Source organism: Eutrigla gurnardus (genome assembly GCF_963514095.1).
Source record: "Eutrigla gurnardus genome assembly, chromosome: 13".
Lineage (NCBI taxonomy): Eukaryota > Metazoa > Chordata > Actinopteri > Perciformes > Triglidae > Eutrigla > Eutrigla gurnardus.
Window position 1 is genome coordinate 10,423,457 of NC_139936.1, and position 24,381 is coordinate 10,447,837.

General features: G+C 42.5%; 1 protein-coding gene across 1 annotated transcript in view; it reads left to right on the forward strand.

Annotated features, from left to right (window-relative positions):
• ccser1 (coiled-coil serine-rich protein 1) overlaps window positions 1–17,190 on the forward strand; it is a 100,326-nt gene extending 83,136 nt beyond the window's left edge. The window contains exon 11 of the mRNA XM_084025432.1: window positions 12,507–17,190. Coding sequence (XP_083881558.1) covers window positions 12,507–13,295 — 789 coding nt within the window. The 3' untranslated portion in view covers window positions 13,296–17,190. The remainder of the gene's footprint in view (window positions 1–12,506) is intronic.
• Window positions 17,191–24,381: the final 7,191 nt, after the last annotated feature.

Genomic DNA, 24,381 nt, shown 5'->3' on the forward strand with positions numbered 1-24,381 from the left:
CCTCATTTGAAAAATGTGTCTCATTTGGAAAAAATGATGTCTTTCTGGATTCTTTCCAGGAGCTGCACAAGGGCAATGCTGCTCAGCTTATCGTAGTAGAGTTTGTGTTTATAGAAACAGAATTCTGCCAGGAATCTTTGCAAAAAAAAATTGGTTGCATTCAATAATTCATACTGATGGTAGTATGGCCGCATTCTTTCTTCCTCCGGTGAATCAATTCTTGATTGTGTGCCAGCGTTTGGCTGCTCTGGATAGGCTGACACAGGATGCCACTCCGTCTTAAACAATCGAAGAGTCACGGAAGTCTGTGTGTGTATAAATTATGGGTATTTTCTTGTTTTGTTAAGTTCATAGTAATATAGCCCCCGTGGTCTTTGCAGCACTCAGAAGGAGTTAATTGTCTCCTTCTCCTTGTACTTAAGCAAGGAAGATAACGTGGAGTGAATATGTTACCACTGTGTTGCTTTTACTTCAGCTTCTGCAGCACAGCCCATCAGTGGGGAGCAAACACTGTTTTCCCTTGCAGCGGGAGGAAAATGAGACGGGACAGGGTTAATGAATGTCGCAGAGCAGGGTTAATGAATGTTCTTGTAGCTAAGAGATGTTTTAATTCTCCAGCAAACAAACTGCCTAAAAAGATTCGATAAAGGATTCAGACTCACTAAGCGATCCAGAAGCGGATTCCCTATAGTTCTCTATCCAAACATTTCCTTTCTTCTAGCTACACAGATACTTTTATCTGGCACATTTCAGTGGAGGTGAATGGATTTAGTTCCTCACAACGCTGAAACATATTAATGAATGACTTCACTTTGAACAGTTTTCGTTGGAACTACTTTCTACAAAAGAATTTGTCTCGGTTGCCTTTCTTGTATTTATTGCTTGTAAATATGATTACTTGTCTGAAGCAAACTGACTAAATGTTTGTTTTTGGTGAATCAAGGTGCAGACTCATGTTGTCTCACAAGCCCACAATGTGAGCTCACAGGACACGCTCACTTAGCCGTGACAAACAGGTGCTTGGTACCTTTATGACCCGGGGTGCTGACGCGGCGGAGGCATCGGTTTAAAAATGGGTTGAATTAGGAAGATTTAATTGTATGTGTGTTAGGAGTTGGCAACAGTCGTAGCCAATCAAATCAGCTAATCTTATTTTCTTTTTTTTTTAAAAAACACCGTGTTCCCTGTCATGCTACAATGACAAATGCATAATGGAGGGGAGAATCTAGGCCAACTTCACCCAAGAGGAAACCAATGTTTTGTTTGGAAGGTCACCAAAGAAAGAAGAAAGAACCAGTTTGCTCGTACAAGGTCGCTGCATTAGAGTTACCTGATGCGCCAGATGGTTTGTTACACAGAACCATCTATGAAGCCTTCATTGGAAATGGTTGGGGAAAAGGGCAGCCACATAAACGAACATCTGTCAATCAAATTCTTGCCAAAACCAATAAGGAGATGAGCAAAAACATATTTCTGTCAAAAAAAAGGCCTACATTGGCGTTATTTGCCATTCTTTCGAAGAGGAAATACTCTCCAGTTGTGATAACTGATGCTATTGTAGCAGATAACTGCTTCAGGAGCTGCCGTTTTTGTTTAAAATGCACAGCCTCTCTGCGTCGCCTCACACAAACCCAAGCCACGCCCCTAGACGCCAGTACGGGTGCCAGATGGAAGTGCATTACTTGAAGCCAGACGAGATGGATTCTCCTGTGATATGTGATGCTGCTTTTCTCGAGTGATCTTGTGACTTTGCAAACTCCAGCTGCCGTACAAGATAAGAAAAATAGATCATTTCTGTTAAGCCACTGACTGAGGTGTTAAATATCATATTAACAACAAACATGAGCTTGGAAGCAAAAATGTTCATCTGTATCTCCGGGGGATTATGTTTGGGCTGCTATTTGCAATCAAGCTTGGCGACTTTTGTTGCCAACATTTGTTGCTCAGTGTAATTTATAGCCTTCTGTATGGTGATTCAATCTGAAAGCTGCTTGCATACCGACACCAAAATGATAATGAATTAACTGTGGGTAAAGCAAAAATATCATCATCGACCAGCCCAAAAAGGAAAGAAGAATGTTGGGATGCCCTAAAATCAAACCCTTTTTCAGCAATATCTGCATTGTACTCTTAGTCGCCAAGGGGATCCGCCAAAGCAGCTGGTGTTAAATATCTTGCTTAACTGTATCATGGGAAAACTCTCCTCTCTGTCTTGTTGAGTGGAGTGCATGTGGGTGCAGCAGGGCAGTCAGTCGTTTAACAGTGTGATGACACAGGTGGCAGCTGACACATTATCATTAGGCCTCAAAGATATCTGATGGGGGAAAAATCGACTTATTTGATTTTCTTTTCACTTTTCTCCTGCATTTCTTTTTCGTCGTTCATTTTTCACTCTTTGTTTTTTGGTCAACGCATCGTATTGTTTTTGACACTAAAACATCTGATTGTATTATAGCGAAGAGTAAACATTTGCCACACAGTCACACAGTGAGAGCACTCCGCCACCTCACAGGCTCAGAAAGCGAACCCTCTCATGCAGCCGACTGTGTTCCAATCTGCTTTATTTCTTTTCTCAAATAACAGCCTTCCATTGAGTCTGTTGTCAGAGGTGCTTTAGATATTTCAATGCAGCGTCTGTTTCATATAATACCGTTTAAAAGGAATATAAGGCATTTCAAGTTTTTTTTTATTATGTTAAACTGAAACTGTCGACCTTGCAAAACAGTTTGATAACATATATAATTCAGCTGCACTGTAGATATTATAATCTTCCAATCCAATGAATATTTAATGGTGATAATTGGTGCATTATGTTGTATGGTGGATGCGTGTTTCTGGGTGCCTGCAGAGCAGATGGCGAAAGGAGAGGATTGCATTGGCATTGGAGAGCATTGGCTTGGGTGTAGGCATGGAGGACAGAAGTAGAGGGCTGCGGTTTATGCCAGAGGTATGTGTAGAGCAGAATCGTCAAGGTTGTGGGGCGTAACTGGGAGAGGATGGATGCCATGTATGGGAGGAAATGACACAAGTGTAAATTCAGGCAGCAGAGTTTTGGAACAAAATTTTGCCGGAAGTCACGAGAGGATGGGCTCGTAATATTCTAGTCAGAAGACATTCTGAGAGTATAAACTTGCAGTCCTTGAGAAGTTTTATTTCTGTGGAACTGGAAGGATAGTGGGAAGAGTGCATTGTTATATAGTGACAGTAAGTCTAAATAAAATAACAAGTTTATTTTTTATTTCTGTCATGGCTTGACAGGGAGCCAAATCAATATTATGACCACAGACTTGAAACAGATGGAGAGACATGGAATAACTTTAAAAGTTTAGACAAGTTATAAGTGCAATACTATTTTTTGTTGCGCAAAGGCAGCGATTAATGGGCATGCATGCTGGCAATTTAAGGGTTACAGTGGAAGTCTTGGGCATAGAGCGGGACAGCACAGCTTTCCCGCCCCCGCAGCCTGGAGGGTGAGACTGGTGGAGGGAGAAACCAGCCAACAGTGGCAGCCTGATTAAGGTGCAATAATCCCAGGTATATTGCCAGGTCGCAGCCAGACAAGGAATGTCAGGCCAAGGGAATGTACACTGACAAGAGTCCTGCTCTAAGTGTGGCCTTATTGGGAGGATAACCCCTAGTAAACAATGCTTTCAACATAATTGGGGTTCACGTAGGAGTTATAGTGTCAGATTCGAGTATTCAGTGCATTTCTGAAATGTAGTATGGGTGTGGAAGGCTACCACTGATGATTACTGGTTTGCGGGTCAGGGTGTAATACCCCGCAGCCAGCCAGCTCATTATCAGAGCCAATCTGCACAACCCAAACCTGCAAAAATATGTGTTGATCAACCCCCGAACTTGACCCGCACACCACCATATTCCTGCATTATTACGCAGCCGCCATGTTTGTGTGTTTCAAAGAGAGAGGGGAAGAGAAGGTGGAAGGTGGACTATTGCAATAACTTACTGGGAACGCTGCTTTGTCACTATTTGACCCGCCCACCCAGTCCTGTGATATTTTCTAGTAAGCTTCCCTGATGTTGCAGGGCTATAGGTCAAACTACAGCGTCACTACAGCACATTGTAATCCAGAGGAATAGCAGATACACTAGATGTAATCAGGAGGGATGCCATCACCAAAATGCATCATCTTGTTGACCTGCCAACCGTCCCCTCTCCATCCCCTCGTATCAATTCCCACCAGATGGGACACTCTCTGTGCGGTGACTTGATAAATCTGTGGTGCTAACGACGGGAGTGAACCATCCCCCCCCCCCCCCTGTTAATGAACAAAATCACCTACTGGTTATGGCCACATAGCGAGCCGACGTGACAGCTTACAGGAACATATTAGGCAGGGAGTAATACTGAGCATGGATCACAGGTTCTGCAATAATTAGACAGCACCAGTGGGGACCATGTTGACACCTAGGGGAGCTGCCAGGTGCAGCAATCAATCTAGTTACAGTTGAAGTGCACAAGGAGGGGTACTTAGCCTGATGTGCTAATGTAGAGCTAAAGTCTGGCAATGTAGAGCTAAAGTCTGGCTAAAGTCTTTTTTTTCTTTTTTCGTTTGCAGTATCACAGGTTATCCATCCCTCTATTCGTTAACTAAACCTGCTCGGAGTCGCAGGGGGGCTGGATAGTCTCCCAGCACACATGCGGTTAGAGGTGTTAACACTCGGTCTGGGTGCCAGTGTATTACAGGGCTAACACACGTAGACAGACAAACACATTCACACCTTCAGGCCACGTATAGTTTCCAGTTCGCCTGACCTGCTTGTCTTTGGATAGGAAAGCGGATGCGCTCTCCTCAGAGAAGTCACAGTGCTGAGAATCACCATCTCCTTCATTGTAAAAGACCAGTTGAAGTAACCAGCTGGACTACTGTATATCCCGTATAATTAAGCAGCATTTAAAAAAAAACGCTATAACTAGACACAGATTAAAGATCTAAGCATGGATATGGGGATGCTTTTCATGGGGATTCAACTGTAAAGACAAATGCTGGATTGCAATAGGCGTTTTTTTTTTATTTTCACGGTGACATGGATGTTTGAAGCTAAATGGGTAATTGTGTTGTGGATAATTACGTTTTATGACTTAAATTAGGCATTGAATCAGGCAGACAATCCCATTGAGCAAAAATGGGCAGCAGCAGCAGCACGTGACAAGCATTTAATTCACAGCCATCCTTTGAAATAGAAGTTGTGTTGCTGTTGATGCAATAATCGTGCCTTATTGTTGTACCTATAAAGATTTGGGGCATAGCCATGCTGAATTCTTAGAGAGCAAATATATATTTTAACAGAATTTCATTGGGAAATGAAGCATGTTTTTTTGTATTGATGCTACCTCTCTTCCACTTCTCCTCATCCCCAACTTTAGCTTTCTAATTATCTCTCTTTCATCTTCTGTAACGTTGGGTCTATGCCGTCACCTTATGCTCACACTTTGAGCGTTCCCCTCACCCATCTGATTATCTACCCTCTTTCTGTCCTCTCCCCCCTCTCCTTTGTTGTTTTATCTCACTATCACCTGTGTCACCCTCTTCCTTTTATTTCTTTGACCTACTCTTTTCCCTTGTTATGTTATTCGTCTTTTCTCCCACTTTCTTTTCCCTTTTCATTTTCCTCCTCTTGCATCTTTGCCCTCCCTTTTCCCCTCTACTACTCCCCCTCCTCTCCTGTTATTCTTCTTCACACTCTGCCTCCCTCCAACCTCTCCCATTTCCTTGCCTCATCTTTATTCGTTCACTCACCTTGCTTTTTCAATCCCACTCCTCTTGCTTGTGGCGCCGGCCAATGTTCACCGAGCATATTGGCACAGGCTGGTGGTCGATGAGTTTCGCCATGATTACACACACACACACACGCACACACAGACACATGTGTGACGTGCGTGTGCACACAGGCCTGTTGGGGATGGTAGTTGATGAGCAATAAGGGGACTCTCAGCGTCTATGCCCATCAGAGCTGCTCAAGAAACCTCATTAGGGCTACTGGCCACAGCATGGCACATAGCTTGAATGCTTGCCACCCAATTGGACATCGTCAGTCATAAGTAGTGACTAAGAATCACTGATCAGACCCAAGTCCAGAAGCTCCAGTCTTAAGCAGTGATCACAATGGAAGCCTCAATACTGAAGTGAACAGCTGTGCTGCTGGTCGTAATGAGGTGTTTTGTCTAGTAGTGTTCATTTAAGCTGTGTGTGATGGTATGAAGCATCGTGCAAAAGGCGCTACTTGGCTTTACTCCTTTGTTTTGATGCTGTCAGTGAAATTGACCAAAAGTAGTTGGCTCAAAGTGCGCTCCTGACCACAAGTTGTTAGTTCAATTCTTCTTGTCCATCCAAGCGATAGTTCACTGTCGAGTAAAAGTCATCAGAGGACACAGTGGACCCATTTGCATTATGATTATGCAGTATTTGCCGCACTGGTCCGGCTCTCCCCAGGTGCTCAGCAGAGAACAGGGCTGCACTGTGTGTATTAAGTGCTTTGAATCAAAATTCCTTGGACCAGACAAAAAAAGAGTATACTGTTTTTGTATGCACCAACATCCAGACAGTTGTTATTTGTTGGGAGATTTGGAATATTACAGAGACATCAAGATGGCAGGAGTGGTTAATGTGCCTCTTAAGTACTAACCTTCACAGGGTTAGGGTTAGAGTCTTTCTAGCCCAAGGGTAAATTCAAACATGTGGGAGTGCATGTGATTGTTTATGTGCTGCATGTATAGTTATAATATTTGCAACTTCCCCCCCCCCCAGGCTATTGTTAAATAAGTTTGTTTTTCTTTTCCAAATTTGTTTGTAGTGAAATAGGCAAGATATGACTCTCAGACATAAAGTCTCAGACATTGTAATATATTCAGGCCTTCAGCCACATTGATATGCAGTGGAGATACCCTGTCGGAGGTATTGTAAGTCCAAATATTTATCGAGTTAGAGACACACACAACCCTCTTTGATACTTGTGGGTTGCAGCAGGTTACTGTGTTTGGCTGCAGTTACTCAATATAACATCAGCCTAATGTAGATAATTTGCAGTAGTGCAGTGACAGGATTTAAGATTGGGAGCATTGTGAGCCCATTAGCTGTGCAGTGCATCACATTAGTGTCCTGCCTCTCAGTGTGTGCCTCCAGCAGGAAGGTCCAGGATGTGACATCCAGCCAGCTGGTTGGCAGTTTGCTGCAGTGTGGGCTGGATTGACAGCTGGAGCGACGTAAGCTCAACTTTGGTCCTATCCATCCTTTTTCATCATCTCGTCTCCAACACCAACTCCAACTGTCACCACTAAATAAAAAATAAATAAATAAAAAAAGAGTCCCTCCCCCTCTTTTTCTGTCTGTCTGGTCTCCAGACTGCAGTAGTGGAGCATCAATCCTGCAGCTGTCAGGGTCTGTTCAGCCCTTCCTGCTGCTGGCATTCTTAAGCTCCAAATTACATAATGGAGAAAGAGTCAAGAAGGACAGAAAAGGTGAGAGATGAGAGGAGAAGGGAGTTCAAGAGGGGGGAATAGATGCCGACAGACTGGGAAGGGGAGCAGACTTCCTGACTATATTTATGCATGCGGGAGTTTTTGGAACCACATATTCATTATTATTTTAACAAGCACCGTGATGAGGCTGTCAAGAGACAAGGTAACACTCTCAGACTCCAATCCCCAGACAGTAAAAAGCAGGATCCTATCAGCCTTCGAATGTAAACAAACACGCATAGCTTAATTAAGAGGCAAAGTTACCTATAGAATGATTGAACGTGACTTATTCTTCTGTCCTTTCTCGCATGCCCCCTTGTCCTGTCCCTGTTTGAAGTGACTATCTTCATCGGTTGCAGATTTACTGCTCTTGTATTTCCTGAATGTAAATGTGATTTCCTGTATCATTCTATATAATGTTAAATTTCACACACAAAAATCGGCGAGACCGGTGAGAGGGTAGACAGTGAGAAGGCGGTTAGAAAAATAGGGAGAGCCGTATAGGGAATAGAGCGGAGATGAAGATGGAAGAATACAACAAAGTCAAGATGGAGTGAGGGAGGGAGGGGAAAGCACGGATGCTTCTACAGGCTGAACGGGAGGCTCACTTCCTATGGGGGGTTGTGTATTGATGAAAACCTTCAAGTTCAAAGTAAAGGTATGCCATGGCCTTAAGATACCAGACTCAGGCTGCCGTTTTCACCCCTTGTTTGATTGTTGCAGATTTATCCGACAAAACATGCCTTCAGTTCACGTGGGAGACTCCGCTGTACGAACCTTAGCTGTGAATATTCAATAATGCTTTCTGGGCAAGAGCATAATGCTTTCAGGGCAAGAGCAATGCTAGTTGAAGCTTCGTGGGCATCTCGAGTGTTGACTTCATTATTCTCGTCTTGTTTTGCCTCTTTTCTGTCACTTTCATTATAACCAATGGGCAGCAGTGTTTTGTACCTTGCCAACTCTTCCTTTCTGTCACACTGGGCATACATATGCAAACAAATATGAATGAGAATGTCTGTTAAGATTAAGGTAGACGGGACGAGGCGGATACGCTTTCTCACACATCACAGTTGGAACACTGTATTTGGTTATAGTCTCAATAGAATTTCTGAGTACCATCTGCGTGGCTTGCACTGAACACGCCGGCGTTTCACACTTTCAAAGAACCACCGGGTTACTTTGTTCACTTTGAGTATGTGGGTGTCATACAGTATGGAGGATAAACATTTACAAACTTTTACCTCAATCTAACCGAAGAGACTTTTGGAGGTCCGATGCATTTCAGCCCTTTGGCCTTCATTAAAATTAACCGTGTGGGTGTAGAGATACTGAGCCATGGTGTGTGATTGATGGTACTTACAGTAGAAGTACTTGGCTTATATTGAGCCTGTGATACACCTTGCTGTACACCGCTCTGTAATTAGTTAGTTTTAGTTTGTTTGAGAGGAAGTAAAGTCAGGAAATAAATCCTCCACCCTCTCTCTCCTGCCAGTATAAAATGACTAAGACAGGCAATAGCAATTGTTATATAGGGCTGTTTTAGCGTTTTAAGGAGCTCTTTTATGCAAACTTGGCCATTACCACATTGCTGTGTTCTTCACTGCCCAATAAAAACTAAGGTTGCAGGAGAGGCCCCCTTAAATCTGTCTGATTTACCCAGGTGTGTGTGTGTGTGTTTGTGACTGTATTTATAGGACGGTGTGTAAGAGACTCCAGAGTGTTTGCCCACACACAGGCCGTTCTGTCACTGAAGATGAGGCAGCCTGTTTGTAGCAGAGCATGTACTTGAGAAAGGACACCTGAGTTTGTAAATCAGGCCTGTTTCCTTTATTTCCACGCCTTACTGCCTGTTCTATTGTTGTTCAAAAATGTCCTTTATCACCGTTTTTAACCAACCTCTCACCAGTTTCTCTTTTTGTACCTGTTTTCTCACCTTTTTCTGAATTCGTAGACTACTCGCTTTCATTCTTGACCTTTATTGACATTGCATGACGCTACATTCCTCTGCTGATAGTCGTATCCCATTCAGACTGCTTGGGACTCTGGGGCCTCATTCCAGAAACATATCCAAACAGCCTGCTTGATTTCAGTTTCAAAGATAGGCAAAATATCTCATATCTCCCTTTTGCAGTTTACAGCAATTGTCCAAAACATATCTTATCTTAACTATAACTGTAAATGGTACTCTTTAATCTGCAATTGTCCTGTCATGTCTGTATCTAGGTTTAGAATGTACCAGTTGGCTGCTCAAGATGGACAAGCCGTGATAGCAACAGCTCTCACTTGTTACTGGCTAACTAGCATGCGATCATCTACAAAAAGACTGATCTTCTACTTTAGCTATAGTGGGAGGCGCTATAGCTAAAGTATGTCCCTTTTTTGTTTAGTAATTCATTTAATTATTGGTTTTGGCAGACAATATAGCTGACTAGAGTCAAACCCACAGACCCTCATGTTAAAATGTTAATCTTGACAGGAGAATATATACAGTTTCAATTATATTAAGGCTAAAAGTTAGCCATAATTGAGGGCGTGGCTGCTTTGAGTGATACGGAGGAGCTGTACCAGATTTCTAGCTGCTAGCTTTTTCTTCTGCAGCGTCACCAGGGCCCCCCTCAGCTCCACAACGATCCCCCTCTTTGTCCATTTTTAGAGTTAGGCTATTGTTTTTCCCTCCTCCAAACTTGGATCAGCTGTACCCGTTTGATACAGAGCATATGTTTCTACAACCCACTATTTGTACTGTGCCTGGTAATTATTTATTTCAAAGTTGTCTGCCAATTTGTATCTTACTATCCTCGCCTTACCTTGTGTTGTTTTCTCAAATGTCTGAGGGTGGAAAAACACTACAGAAGAGATTTAGCCCTAATTAAGCCGTCCCACATAAACCTACACCACCATAGTGGATATTCAACACCGTGGCAATGACCTTGTTTTCTTTCACAGCGCCCCTATGTAGGAAATTTGGCATAAATGGAAATTCTCACTCCTCTTAATTAGATCAAGCAATCTGCAAGAAGTCTTGTAGTGTTTATGCACCCATTAGAGCCCATTAGAAAGCAGAGACACACTCCCCAAGCTCTTTAAGTAAGCTGTATAGACAACGACACACTGTTTGATGTTTTGGCAGAGCGCTGTAGTGGTTCTTTTTTTTGTTGGGGGGGGGGCATGAAAGGACATAGAGACTGAGCATTTTAAGTGCAGATTGTTCTGTAATTAACCTTTTTTTTAGCTATACCAAAAGTGGTTTTGGCTTACACAATTTCTATTCCTTTAGAGGTAAGAACTTTATCAAAGTTTAAAGTAAAGAAAATATATGTAATTCCTAATCATGAATATCAGTATCAACAACAGAAAGGCTCAGGTTGACCCTGATCACTGTTTGTTTCCCCTACTGTTCTTAGGTCACTGTTTACTTATCATATTTACCCCACCCTGCACTCCATACCGCCTCAGACTGAATTAGAGCCTGGCATAGCCGCAGCTAAATCCTCATAGAATCCTTTCATACTTTGAAATGCAAAAAAAGCTAGAAATAGCACCTCACAGTAAGATATTAAAAGTCTGGTGGTGTTCAGGGGCTGGAAACTTTCACAAGCCGTTGCACCAACAGAATTTTCCAACCACATATATAATTAGTACTAAACCCTTTTTACTGCTAATGTAGCCTATACTGTATACTACTGCATCAAATATAGTCTTTCTGTCCAAATACTCATTAAAGGTGTACAAAAAGAGTCTGGATTTATATGTTTTTACCCAACATGTACTTACATTTCAATAACTACCTTTTTCCTTTTTAAAATCCAGCAGTATAAAAGGTGCTGAGCCAAATATGTTGTCGGACACTATTTGTGATCCACAAAACACAAAAAAGGCTCCACCAAAACGTGTAATGTGCAACACATACCGGCTGTGTTGCAGCATGTTGGACATGTCTTACAGACATGAGGAGGAGGGAAATTATGGGGGGCGAGATGGGACAATTCAGGGAGTGAATTGCTGCTTTCCTTGAGTGTTGGTGCACGTCAACTCTGGGAAATAGGACAGTCATGAAAGGTTGACACAATGACCAATGTCAACTCGTAAGGATGTGTGTCAAAGAGGTGCAGGTGTGTAGCCTTGCATCATATGCTGCCAATGTGTGTTTCCCCTAGACATCTGGAAAACACACACCAGTCTGTGAGCTGGTGGGGCTGGTCGGTACCATCTGATGGGAATAATGCCTGTATTGATTTTCTAGCAAGGTATACATCTCGAGGGGGATAAAATATGTGATAGCTTTGGGCCGGTGGTCGCTTTATGTGTGACGTCATGCATTTTATAACACTAACCTAAAATAAAAATGTCTGAAAAAGGTCAAAGCACAACGTGTATATTCAACTATGTGGTACTTTGTTATCGGTGATCCCGCAACATTGATATGTTGTTAAAATTCTACATACTTTTAGTGGCACTTGCAGTGAAGCGCCCAATTTCACTAGAGTGGAGAGAGAGAGAGAGAGAGGGAGACAGTGATGAGATATGTTGCATAAGGGGGTTCAGTGGAGGGTGAAAGAGAACAGGTGGCTCCTGTTTCTGCCATCTAGTTTAAGCAGTGTGTGTGTGTGTGTGTGTGTGTGTGTGTGTGTATGTGAGAATGAGAGGGAGAAAGTGAGATACCACACCTTCAGCGCACATCTCCATACATGTATGTGTCAGGTTGTCCTGTACCTCTGTGTGTGTGTGTGTGTGTTTCTGCGTGTGTGTGTGTGTGTGTGTGTGTGTGTGTGTGTGTGTGTGTGTTTCTGCGTGTGTGTGTGTGAGCAGGGTTCCAGTTGGTTTGGAAACAATTAGAACAAGCTGCAGGAGCCCAGGGAGACCGTTCTCCAAATGTCACCCAAATTCACAATCTATACTCCAGGGTGCTCTCTCTCTCTCTCTCTCTCTCTCTCATGCCTCTCAGCCTGTCTCTCTGTTTATCATTGCCGGCCTGTGTCGCCGCCTCTTTAAAATGTGTTTTTCCTATTTCTCTCTGTCTTCCTCAGGCCAGTCATCCAGGCCGGTGGTCAGGACTAGGCAGCATCAGCAGCAGCCTGGCTTCAAGGGACCGAAGGGTAGCGCGGGGAGTGGCGGCAGCACTCGGAGGGGACCACTGTAACCACTATCCGCCTCTGCACGGCCGCCATCCTGCACCCGAACGACACGCTTCCAGAGAGGAGCGCCACTGCCAGGGCATCTTGGCCCAGTCCACGGCTCGTAACCCCGCTCCGGGCTCCTCTAACCTGTCCTGTGCCATGTCTACGGCGTCAGCCCAAGCCTCACTGAACACTCCAGGCCAGTTTCAAGTTTCACACCCGGCCCCGAGTCCAAATCAATGCTCAGGCTCCGGATCAGCGGCTGCTAATCACGCCGCAATTCCATCTCTCTCCTCCAGGCAGCCAGAGTGGGTGTCCTCCTCTTCTGAGTCCTTAACTCCAGGGGGAGGAGGAGGAGGAGTGAGTCTGTCAGGTGGAGCAAGGAGAGGAGGAGGTGGAGAGCACCATCTCCCTAGCCACATCCCTCGTGTGGTTGGGACCAGCGCCTCCTCAAGCCTCCACAGTCTTGCAAGCAGAGGGAGCCCCTCTCCAAGCATCTCATCGTCCATACAAGCCTCCCCTCCACCTCCTACTCCGTCCCCAGCCTCCTCCTCTTCCTCCTCCTCCACGTTTACAGGTCGTTTAGGACAACCACCTAGAGGCCCTCTGTCTCTGCATAGCTACAGTCGTAAAAATGTCTTCCTCCAACATTCCCTACAGACTGCTGAACTGCAAGCTCTGACGCAAAGAGACAGTTGAGGGCACACGACTATTTACACCATCCATACTTACTTCGACGAAAATGTGTGACGGCTGCTGCTTCGGTTCAAGCTGCTCGGGCTCCTTTTCCCAATTCCCCCCCGAATCATCGACCGCACATGCTTCCAATCGTGCTCGTCTCTCTTTGCAAATCCAGACCAAACCCTCTGCTGACATTCTGTTCCGAGCTTAAACCCACCAACCAACATGCCAGGTTACACACACATATCAGGCTGTGAGTATGAGAAAGGCACTCACCCGTCTATCAGACCTCCCACGTTGTTTCACGCTGACAGTTTAGCTGTGCTTACGCCCACGGATGCTCAAAGTGCACAGAGATTGGCAACCCCATGCTCACATACACACAGCTAGTCACACACACACACACACACACACACACACACACGTAGAGACACACACTCACACAGAGATGTCATCTGTGATATCTTTTTTTTTTACCTCACAATCTGCACAAATTAAACCTGAACCCAGAGATGAGGTTTGTATTTGTGTTCTTAAATATATGATTTGTTTTTTGATCATTTTTAAAAGTTCAACCATGTGCTGCTTAGTGAACCATGGGACCGATCATCATTTGTTCTAGTGAGGATATATTCCCACATCGCCAAATGCTACATCAGATCAACTCATTCCTCCAAGTCTGCTGGCAGAAGTCCAGATAAAAAGACAAAATGTTTTCAATGAACATCCACACCCTTGACCTTTTTACTGCATGCTTTATAAAATCTAATGAGATTACAGATGGACATTTTGTACTTGCAACAAAAAGCAGGTTCCGAGTGACTTTAAAAAGTCTTTTAACAATGTTTCAGGATCAACTCTCACCTCTGTGTAACAAGAAGGGAATCAAACATGCCAGGACCTCGAAGACAAGAACCTGAACCCTTTCCTTCTTCTGCTCATATAAATAAGACGTTAGAAGTCCTTTTGGCTTAATGCTGGACCACTGTTTTTGTAGAAATCATGTACAATGTTGCAATATTACCCACATTATATACAAGAGTCAATGTTTATCTGCACTGTTAGATTAGTGAAGTACAGAAAGGAAGAGTTTCATTCTGAAATGAGATATTTGTAATTTAAATAATTCGCCACCTATAATGACAAATTACAGACAAGAAACTCACTTTACTCAACCCATAGTTAAATAAATCAGACACATCAGACCACGAGATCAAGCAGAACAGGAATTTAAGATTTTGCACAACCAGGATTGTGTATTTTTTTTTCCAAAATGGGAAAATAAAAGTATCAGATTTTAGAATGAAGTACTTCATATCTTCTTTAGGGCTGGGTATTGACCATGGAGACCTACTGGTGCATTGAATGACAAAATCAATATCCATTTTTAGGATTGAGAAGGAAAAATGTTTCAAATAATGGCATGAAAATGAACCGGCATCTTTTCACGGAGGCATCAATTTAGTAGAATCTGTTTCTGTCTCCGGAATAAAGTGACGGAGCATAATGTCCCACACAAAGTTGTTTATTTCTATCAAATAATGAAAAAGAAGGAAACAGAAAACATGTTTTTACAAACTACGCATCAGCATAGAGTTTTTCCACTGATTCCCAGTCCTTACACGCTAGCCTCATTTTATCTCCCTGATCTCAGATGTGTCGGTTATCTTTTATAAAACTGATCCATCGCTAAGGCTAGCAATTATGTTGTTTTTCGACAGCGGGACTCATACATTTCGGTGAGATTTACATTTCTTGAAACCTGCCATGACCTGTTGAGTCACACAACATTATTCGCAATTTGATAAGTGAGGACTCCCACCTTTTTCCGATCTGTGAACAACTGAACTGCATGATCTCTTCAATCTGCCGCTATTAAATATATTTGCTCTGTTCAACCGAATAGATTGTCAAACAGCCATTTTTTCCCACACAGATTTTTTGGAGTGAACAAATCTTATTATGTCAAGGTGGCAGCCCACACTGCTAAATACAGGCCTGAAGTTCCCTGCTCCCTGCAGCTACAAAAAACATTTCTGAGAAGTTGTTGACCTTGTCTGTCTCTAAACGGCACCTGACTATAGGGAAGTTGTATTAATCGTGCCTGAAGGTTCTGCTGCCTCTGGTGGAAACTAACATTCTCCCTCTGCACTGCTCCACTTGCACATTAATTCCTCTCGTTTTAACCCCATCTATCTGCTTTCCCCATCTATCCTCTCCTCATTCCCCTTCAATCCCCCCTATACATTTCCCTCCCTCTATCTCACAGCTTCCCACTCCGCTGCATGCAAACTCCATCGCTCCTTTTGTTCCTGTCCTCTTTTTCAATCAGTTATCTTCCTTCCCCCACTATCATCTCCCAGTCCTCTCCTCCCTTACATCTCCCCACCCTGCTTAGCGTACTTACCCAGGGCTTGTATTGTCATAGAGTGTATCTACAACAGACTTCCGTGCAGTGGCTCTCAGTCCTGGCCGTTGGGGCCTGATTCCAGCTAAGTCTAATCGGGGAGTCATTTTACATCTGCTGAATGCAATTAACTACCTGGTAGCGTATACGCCCAGCAGTGATGTGGCTCCGGAGGACTGAGAACCGCAGCTGTAATGTGAACTAATATTCACTGCCTGGTCTGTTTACATGTAGAGGGTGATGATGCTGTGTCGCTGGCTGACCTAAGAAATACGTTTTACATGTGAATGCATCATAATGGCGTTGACACTATGTGAAATGTCATAAGGGAGTATTTGGCTGTTTTGCGCTGCCCCCACCGATATTTAGCACATTTTTTACAGTGTTTCAAACAGCTGTGCTTTTTTCTCAACTAAGGTATGTTGGTTGTGATGAGTCAGCATTAAACATTAAAGCCACATCTGAGATGGCAGTTCAAATGTGGCACCGGAAGATTTTTTTTTTCCTGTGTATTTGGAAGAATGACCTGCTGTTTTTCAATAATTTGTCTGCAATCACAAAGTGGGGACAACCTCACAATCCTCAAATGTTCATTTGAATTAGCAGCATGTTGTGCATTTAAGACACGTTCCTTTTGTTGGGAAAGTTATTTATTGTTTTTCTGCCTTATTTATATTTATTGCCAGAATCAGATTCCTAAAAGCATCTTGGCAGACAGTGGTCATGAAGTGACAGTTATAATAATCACAATGTTATTATTATAACTTTAATCAATCACAGATATTACACTGTTCTAGCTTTTTTTAATGTGCTTATTGTATTTATGATTTTTTTTCCTTTACAAATTAATGTAATAATGAAATTGAGCTGTATAATTGTACATAAATTATTTTATCTGTTGATGTTCACCTTTCATGAATACGATGTGACACTTAAGGGCAGGGTTCACATATCTTGGCACGTAACAGATTAAAACAACAAAAACGTTTGTCTGAGCTATGACCAAAGTGTTTAAGGCTAAAGTAACATATATTGAATTCCTTGTTAAGGTTGGGTCCGATGCTAAATTTAGTAACGACCAGTTCACTTGCTCATATACTGTAGGTGTTGGCTGATCCAACTTCTCCCCTATTTGAAATTCTGCCTTTGCACTGTGACCAATTCTGCTCCAGATGACTTCGGAAGACATGACTTTGCAAACTTTTGCTTAACTGTGTCAGAGAAGTGGATGATGGTCTATTAAAGCTGCTTTTTCAGTGAGGATGAAGGGAATTTTATCTGTTTGTCAGGAATTGTTTGATGGGCTTATCTCTGGTCAAAAAAAATAACCTTGCAGTGTGTTCACCCAAAATTATTCTCTTCAGTTTTTTTCTCACATTTTGTTATTTTTGTGTGTGTCACTCTCGCAGTTGTTTGTTCACATGAGAAATGTTTTATCAAAAGATTTTACTCCACCGTCTCCTTATTGTTAATATTTAATACAAATAAAATTGATGCAACATTTAATGAGATGTATTTTATATGATCATTGATTTTCCATCGCTCAGACTTTTCATTATAAAATAAGGTGCGTCGATAAAATGACTGGGGCCCATTCAAGCAGTGACAATGAATGCTGCCGCCAAAAAAAAAAAGAGCAGTGGAATAATGGAGCAGTGAATCTCTGGGACCGAGCCTGGTTCAAATCAAATCTCATAAGAAAAGAATGGATAAAATCAAAGAGTGAAAGTAGAACGTACAACAAAGCGATAAATAAAGAATCTTAAGGGCCGTCGCCCTCAAAGACTGACTGAGGAAAACTTTTTCCAGCTGTTAACATTTGAGCGGACTTTGAAAGCGTATACACAGCAGCCTATGCAGACAGAAGTACATTTACCTCATTTGACATCAGCCTCCAACCTATTTCAGCAAGTTTTCAGTTGGCAGTGACTATAAAGTACGGAAGTGTTCAGAAAATCAATTACATTAGATTGACTTGTGTGTGTGTGTGTGTGGGACGTTTGAGTGTTTACCCCTGAGGGAGGACCTGTGTATGCTCCCCATTTCTGGACTCAGTTAGCATTGGAGGTTATGACTGGCTGACTAGCACACAAAAACACATTAGAAGAAGAGATTAGAAGACAGGGTTTGATAATAACTTTATGTGATTTATATGACAGGTCATATATTAACAGACCTTTGAAGTCCAAAAAAATGAAGAAACACACTGTACGTGTATTTATGCTGTTGAAGAAGGATCACTGTCACACTGTAGGATTCTCTGCTGTTTTGATTGACGGTTGGACAAAGCGTACATCCTCAAGGCATCGCTTTGCATTCTGGTAAATCATGATCGTTATTTAGCTGGCTGGATGCTGGTATGTGCTCACTGACTACACTGAATATGTTCAAAATAAGATGGAAAAAAAAGAGAACGATTTATTTTGAATACAATGATGATAAAATGGAATATTATCAAACCATCCTTTACTCAAGAAAAGGAGAGAGTGCAACCCACAATTCCTTGTGGCAGCAACATTTAAATCACATTCATATACAAATATACAATATACAAATGACGATTGTGTTGATAAATATGAGTGGACAGTGATAAACAATTTATTTTCGTTAGAATGTTACAGGTAAGTAAAAAAAAAACGAATGACATTTGTTGCCTAGTAAGCAAATAAAGCAAACTATCTCTTTAACATAACTAATATAAACTGTATTCTTTTGTGTCGAATGTCAATTCCAACCTTGGAAATGAAGTAGGCTAATTGCTGTGGCCTGGTTGTCCACGTTTGAAGACAGGACTTTACTAGTTTACTGCAGTGTTACAGCAGTAAAGGGGATATAGAGAAGCATCGGTTTTAAAAAAAGCAAGAATAATAAGTAAAAAAGTCTGTCATCGAAGGAGCTGTGTATATAACCAACAACATAGGGGCGAAGTATGAGCATTGAGGCATATTAATATGTGTCGTCCATCTCTGGAATCTTGTATTTTCGCCACGTCAGAGCCACTCATTAATCCGGTAGCAATCTAATCATGTAACTTAATGAAAGTGCAGTTTTTTTTTCTGAGAACAGTAATTTTCTTTTATTTAACCATCATCACCTTTCCCTGACCTCGATAAAAAAAAAACGTCACGTGGGCATGAAAAGACGTCCGTTGGTTCGGAGCTCGTGCATATTCGTCTCGTTCTCATTAATCAAGTGTTTCTGCGCCCAGTGGGTGTTTTGACAGCCACTTAATTAGAAACTTCGAGACGTCAGGTTGACGAGGAGAGCTACCAAACTTCATGTAAACTGGACCACCCACGTTTAGCAACTGATTCATATGAAAACAGCAGCTACGTCGCAGTTGGTACAATTTTTCTGTCGTTTCTCACGGTGTCAGCGACCCCGCGGTTATTCCGAAGCTAATATTGAACGTTGTTTATGTCAAAGCAACCGGATGTAGCGCTAACTGCAGCTAGCAACGTTAGCTGTACCACTACTTCGAAAGTGGACCTGTGGCCGAGTAGAAAAAGAGGACTGGTTTGGAGGAACGTTACACACGGCAGGGGAGGGTTGGACATTTGGCCTGAATATCAGCGGAGTTCTCAGTGACCTGAAGTCCGGCGGGAAACTGGACAATGCCGCCGCCGCCAGGAGGACCTGCGGATACCGGTAAGTGAGGGAAGTACTCCCCTCCTCTTTCAATCATCTTTCCTAGTTTTCCTGAAGGATACAGGGAAACCGTGAATGTTGTTCCCGAATGTAGCTATTTTATGCTGCATTCACGTGATACTGGAATCATGGTAAATACCAGTTGCCGACTCGGAAATTGCCCTTGAACGCACCCCGTCATTTCGGGTGGGAAACTTGGATATCATTTTGTTATCCAAGTTGGGGTGACCAGAAGTGCACAGATTCAGTAGATATTGGTACGTTTTTTTCTAACATAACGGAATCCAAAAAGTATTTTCCCAACACACAAGTAACGGCAAACCTTATGTCCGCCATTTATTTTCAATTCGTCTCGACAACAAATCACTTGAACATGACGTTCTCCTAATTCCAAGTGGGAATTGTAGGATATTCCGACTAGCACATGAAGGCAGCAATAGTCTGGGCTGACGTTGTTGATGTTTGTAAATAACGTGACGTAACACACATTGCCACAAGCTGGGTCTTTTCCAGTCTTGATAAATCCGTTTTTAAGTAATCTATAACGCGATCACGCTGCAGATATATTGTTTGATACGTTATTGCAGGAAAAGCACAGACGGTTGATTAATAAGTCAATGATGGCTTTATTTAATTTCATGGCAGTTAGGCAGCATGTACAATGCCAGAGACCTGGAACTTAAAACACCCTCAGTAACTGGAACAGAGCTATCATGTTAATTAATAACACCTGTGGCTTTCATCCCACGATTAAGTCAAAATATGTCTATGTGTAACTGATAGTTTGTAATCTGTGCAGATTTGTAGTCACTGCTTGTTGGAATTCTTTGCTCTTAACTTGTGCTGCGTTTTGAACGATGAGGTTTTAATAGCTCACAACATGTATGAATTAATAGACCTGTAAGGAATTATGTTTTTTTTAGTATGCAGCAGATAAAAGTATGCGTTGTATTTGATTCATGCATGGGCGGTTATGGTTTGGATGGATTGTGACATAATAAGTCATGTGTAATGTATGTGCATTGTTTCATATTGATTTGAATGTGAATATGTTAATATATTATCCTGCGGTTGGAAAACAGGTCTTGTCTTCGAAGATCTTTGTGAGTGTGATAGGACTTCAGATTAAAAAATGTACATACATTTCAAGCCTCTTTTTTTTTTAATGCTTGCTGTTTTCCTCACACCACACAAGTGCTGTCTATGGTATGAAGGATAAAAAGTAATTTTGCTGAAGTCTTCTGTCCTCCCATTAGACCCTTTTTTCCGGCTTGCATTTCAATGCATATTTTATTGTGGGGTAAAATATGAGAGCATGGCAGTGTAAACAGACCACAAGTGTCTGAAGGATTCAACTGTTGGCTGTGGCTCCATTATGTGTGTCACAAGTGCTAAAAGACGGTAATAGTAGCAAAAGCCGAGTAGTAGTATGCAACGTTAACTAGTCAAGTCTTGTACCTTCCTCGTTACAACTTGACTTATAGACCGATCAATAGCAGTTTTTGAAGCATTGCCCGACCACTCTGCCAGACTGTTGCTTCTAGCAGTTGGCTTAGTTTGCTGTGAAAACCGTGCTTCCCTTATGTTTGCAAGCCTGGAGTGAAGTAGCTGGGCATTTTTATGCATGCGTGTGTCTGTCTGGGTGTCTGTGCGTGTGTGTGCAATTGTGTAATACTGCTTGCCACTTGAGTCTACTTTACTGTTCCGACACAACTTTGGATTTAAACCACTTTTGTCATTGTGACACCTGATCATTTATGCCTCTAGTTTCATAGTTTGTTTCACAGTCATCTCTCTCTGTCACTGTGCCATTTGTCAAAATCAGTCTGGATGTGTTGGATCCATTTAGCTTTGTCCCCCATCTGTCTCTTGCCTGCACTGCTGCTTTCCCTTCCTCTATATCTGTCTCTCTGTCATTGCCCCCCCACACCCCAGTCTCTCTGAGCAAATCAGTCTTATTGTCCCCCCTAACAGTCCAAATCAACAAACCTTATTATTACACTACATGGCCAGAAGGCTATTCCATTGCTCACTTTGCAGCAAAGTCAGACCCACAACACAGCATGCAGCCAGTCACTTTTGGTACACAGCCTTCTCTCTCTCTTGCCTGAAGTTATAGAGATTGCAGACACTGCCAGCCTCAGCTTACTGAAAGTCATGCTCAATTCTTGTATGTTTGGTTTCCTGCTCGAACATAAGTATGGTCAGATTTGACAAAACTCAAGCTTATGCAGGTGCTGAACAGCCAGTTGGACTACTAAAACCGTATTAAAAACCCTCCCTTAATAAGAATCTGTTGTTGAATCTAGACAGCCTTTTTCGTGGCGGCAGTATTTTGTTGGTATTCTGCCCCGTCGTCAGTCTAAACGCTCGTTGAGGCGGAATGGCGTTACCGACTATTACGCCTCTGATAAGGCAATGGAGGTAGTTGAATACGTCACACGGCTGAAGAGTCCATCGAAGAGACCGCGGCCACGCCGTGGGACGTCTCACTTGGCAAATTTTGACTCGCCTTTCCGCCATTCGGGCGGAATCGTCTGTGTAAAAGGGGCTTATAACTTGCTAGTCAGTGAAATATTAGTTATTGTCATGTGGTGACACTGAGCAACAATAGTGAGGTAGATAAGATGTAATTGAGTCACAAATGAGGTGGCAAACTGCTGAGGATTTGGATTACTGATACCACTTTTAAATCAAAGTAATCTGTAAAAATGTCAGAGGGGGGCTGTATAGCTGAGTCGTTAGGACGGCGCCCCACATACCGAGGCTAAGGCCCCGTCCACACGTAAACATTTTTTGTGTGTAAACGCAGAAGTCTTGTGCATTTAGGCCGTCCGTCCACACGGATCCGGCGTTTTCGGTGCCTGAAAACACACTTTTTTTAAACCAGGTACTAGGGTGAAAAAGAAAAAAACGGCGCCGCTCCGTTTCGTGTTCGTTTTCATGTAGACGGCGATGATGCCATCGCCCCGCCCCTCGACCCTCTTGCCTGACTTCTTCCCCCGCGACGTCTCATAACAACAACAACAATGGCGGCCTACGTGCTTGTGATCGCGCTGCAGCAGATATTCTGCTCCTCTGTACGACGGTGTATTACGGCCACTGTATGGAAAAAAACGGAGCCGAGAGACGGGGGCAATATTCAGAGAAAAAAAGTCGCAGATTTGCTACTTTTTTTAAGATGCTAACAAACAACCGACATTTATGCTAGCTAATGTCCCATGAATGTCACATTCATTTTTAACGTGTGACAACGCCTCGTTAAGGTTGATGGTTATTGTTGGTTTTATTTATACGGGGCAAATTGTCATCTAATGGGTGTTTATTGATTGGGTGGTCGGGTGGATAGTAGCCGTAGCTTTCACTTGTTGCCACAGCAACGGCAAACATCCGGTCAAGCAACGTGTACTTCCCCATGCTCCGTCTCTTCTTCTGTGTTTTTGGTGTATTTTGCAGCAGAAACAGTGCCACATAAGGGCCTGTAATATGTACTACCGCACGATGAGTCATTTCCAGTGGATTTTTTCCCATTTTCTTGAAACGACGCCAAGGAAAAATGGGGAAAAAAGAGTTTTGGTACGTGTGGAAGGCCTCTAAGTCCTCACTGCAGCCCCCACGGGTTAGAATACCACCAGTCGCCCTTTCTGCATGTCGTCCCCCTCCTTTCCCCCATTTCACCCTCATGCTCTATCAGCCAAAAAATAACCTTAAATTGGCAGTGTGGGAGCATTTTGGATATCTACAAAACAGAAGTTTGAGATCCAATTTGCAAAGTGTGTCATTGAAAAGTGAGTGCAAAGGGCTCCAACAGTTTGAATGTGTTCCAACATCTACGAGATGAATCATCCAACCCTTCATGCCCAAGTCAAGTTAAAAAAACAGAGATAATGTACTAAGCTGGATTCTCGCAATGACAGGAGTCTGTTAAGCCAGAGCACAGACCAATCGGCGTCCTGTGAGGAGCTACTGGCAGCTACAGATGTAGCTTTGGTGTATGTGAGACGACACAGAGAGGCGACCCTTGATTCAAAACAACAATCTGTGATAACACTACGCTTTCTGTCTTTTGGGGTAATTGTGCCATTTTGCAGAAGTGTTGCGTTATAATCGGCATAGTGAACACAAGAAAAGTACTGCCAAAGAGGAACAAAGGAGCCATCTGTTTTTGGCTGGACCATGACAAAGCAGAAGCCATAAACGTGGAAGTCACTGACTGGCTGAGGGAATGATGAAATTACACCATTGGCCATTGTGCTTTTAAAATTAATAGATCCCACAGTAGTTCTGCTGCTAATGTTGTTGGTAAAGTTCAAACCGACTTCTGTTGAACATGATGTTGGTTCATTACATTACATCTGGAAATATGACAAATGGGACTACTATGAAGGGAAATCATTTTAATTAGGAAGTAAAAATCAAATCAATTATATAAAAATGGATAGGCTGCCTTATAAATGTGTCTTATAAAGGTGTGTAAGGGGATCCCTTAAAGTAAAGCAATTTAAAAATATATATTTCTACATGTTTCAAAAGCAGGAAGGAGCGTTAACCTTTTTTTGTAAATAATATTTTGCCAGTAGAATTAAATAGTTTTATTATACTATAAGATATTTAGTAGATTAGTTTTTGTGATCACAGTCTCAAACATAACTTGCACTTTAGGAACCAATATCACAGTGACCACTACATAAAATTGCAGATGATCATTAATTATGCAGGAATTCATATAATAGAAACTTCGACTAACTATTTATTTTACAATTTTGCCATGATTGATCACATCCACCCCTCCCTGTTTGAGTAATAGTTTGTTTCCGTCTTTCGGCCTTCCCTCAGAGTTTCATTTGCCTCCATTTTTTTTAAGTCACTGACATATGTCCATAAAAGATGCCTATGTGTAATCTGTTGGCCAGGTTTCCTTTCCTGTGTTGCAAGATGTGAGATTTGAAGCAGAAGCGAGAATGATCATTTTGCCGTCAGCATACCTATTGCAGAGAGAGATGATTGTGGTCCTTGGGAGTAATGAGTCATTTTGGCTGGTATACACAT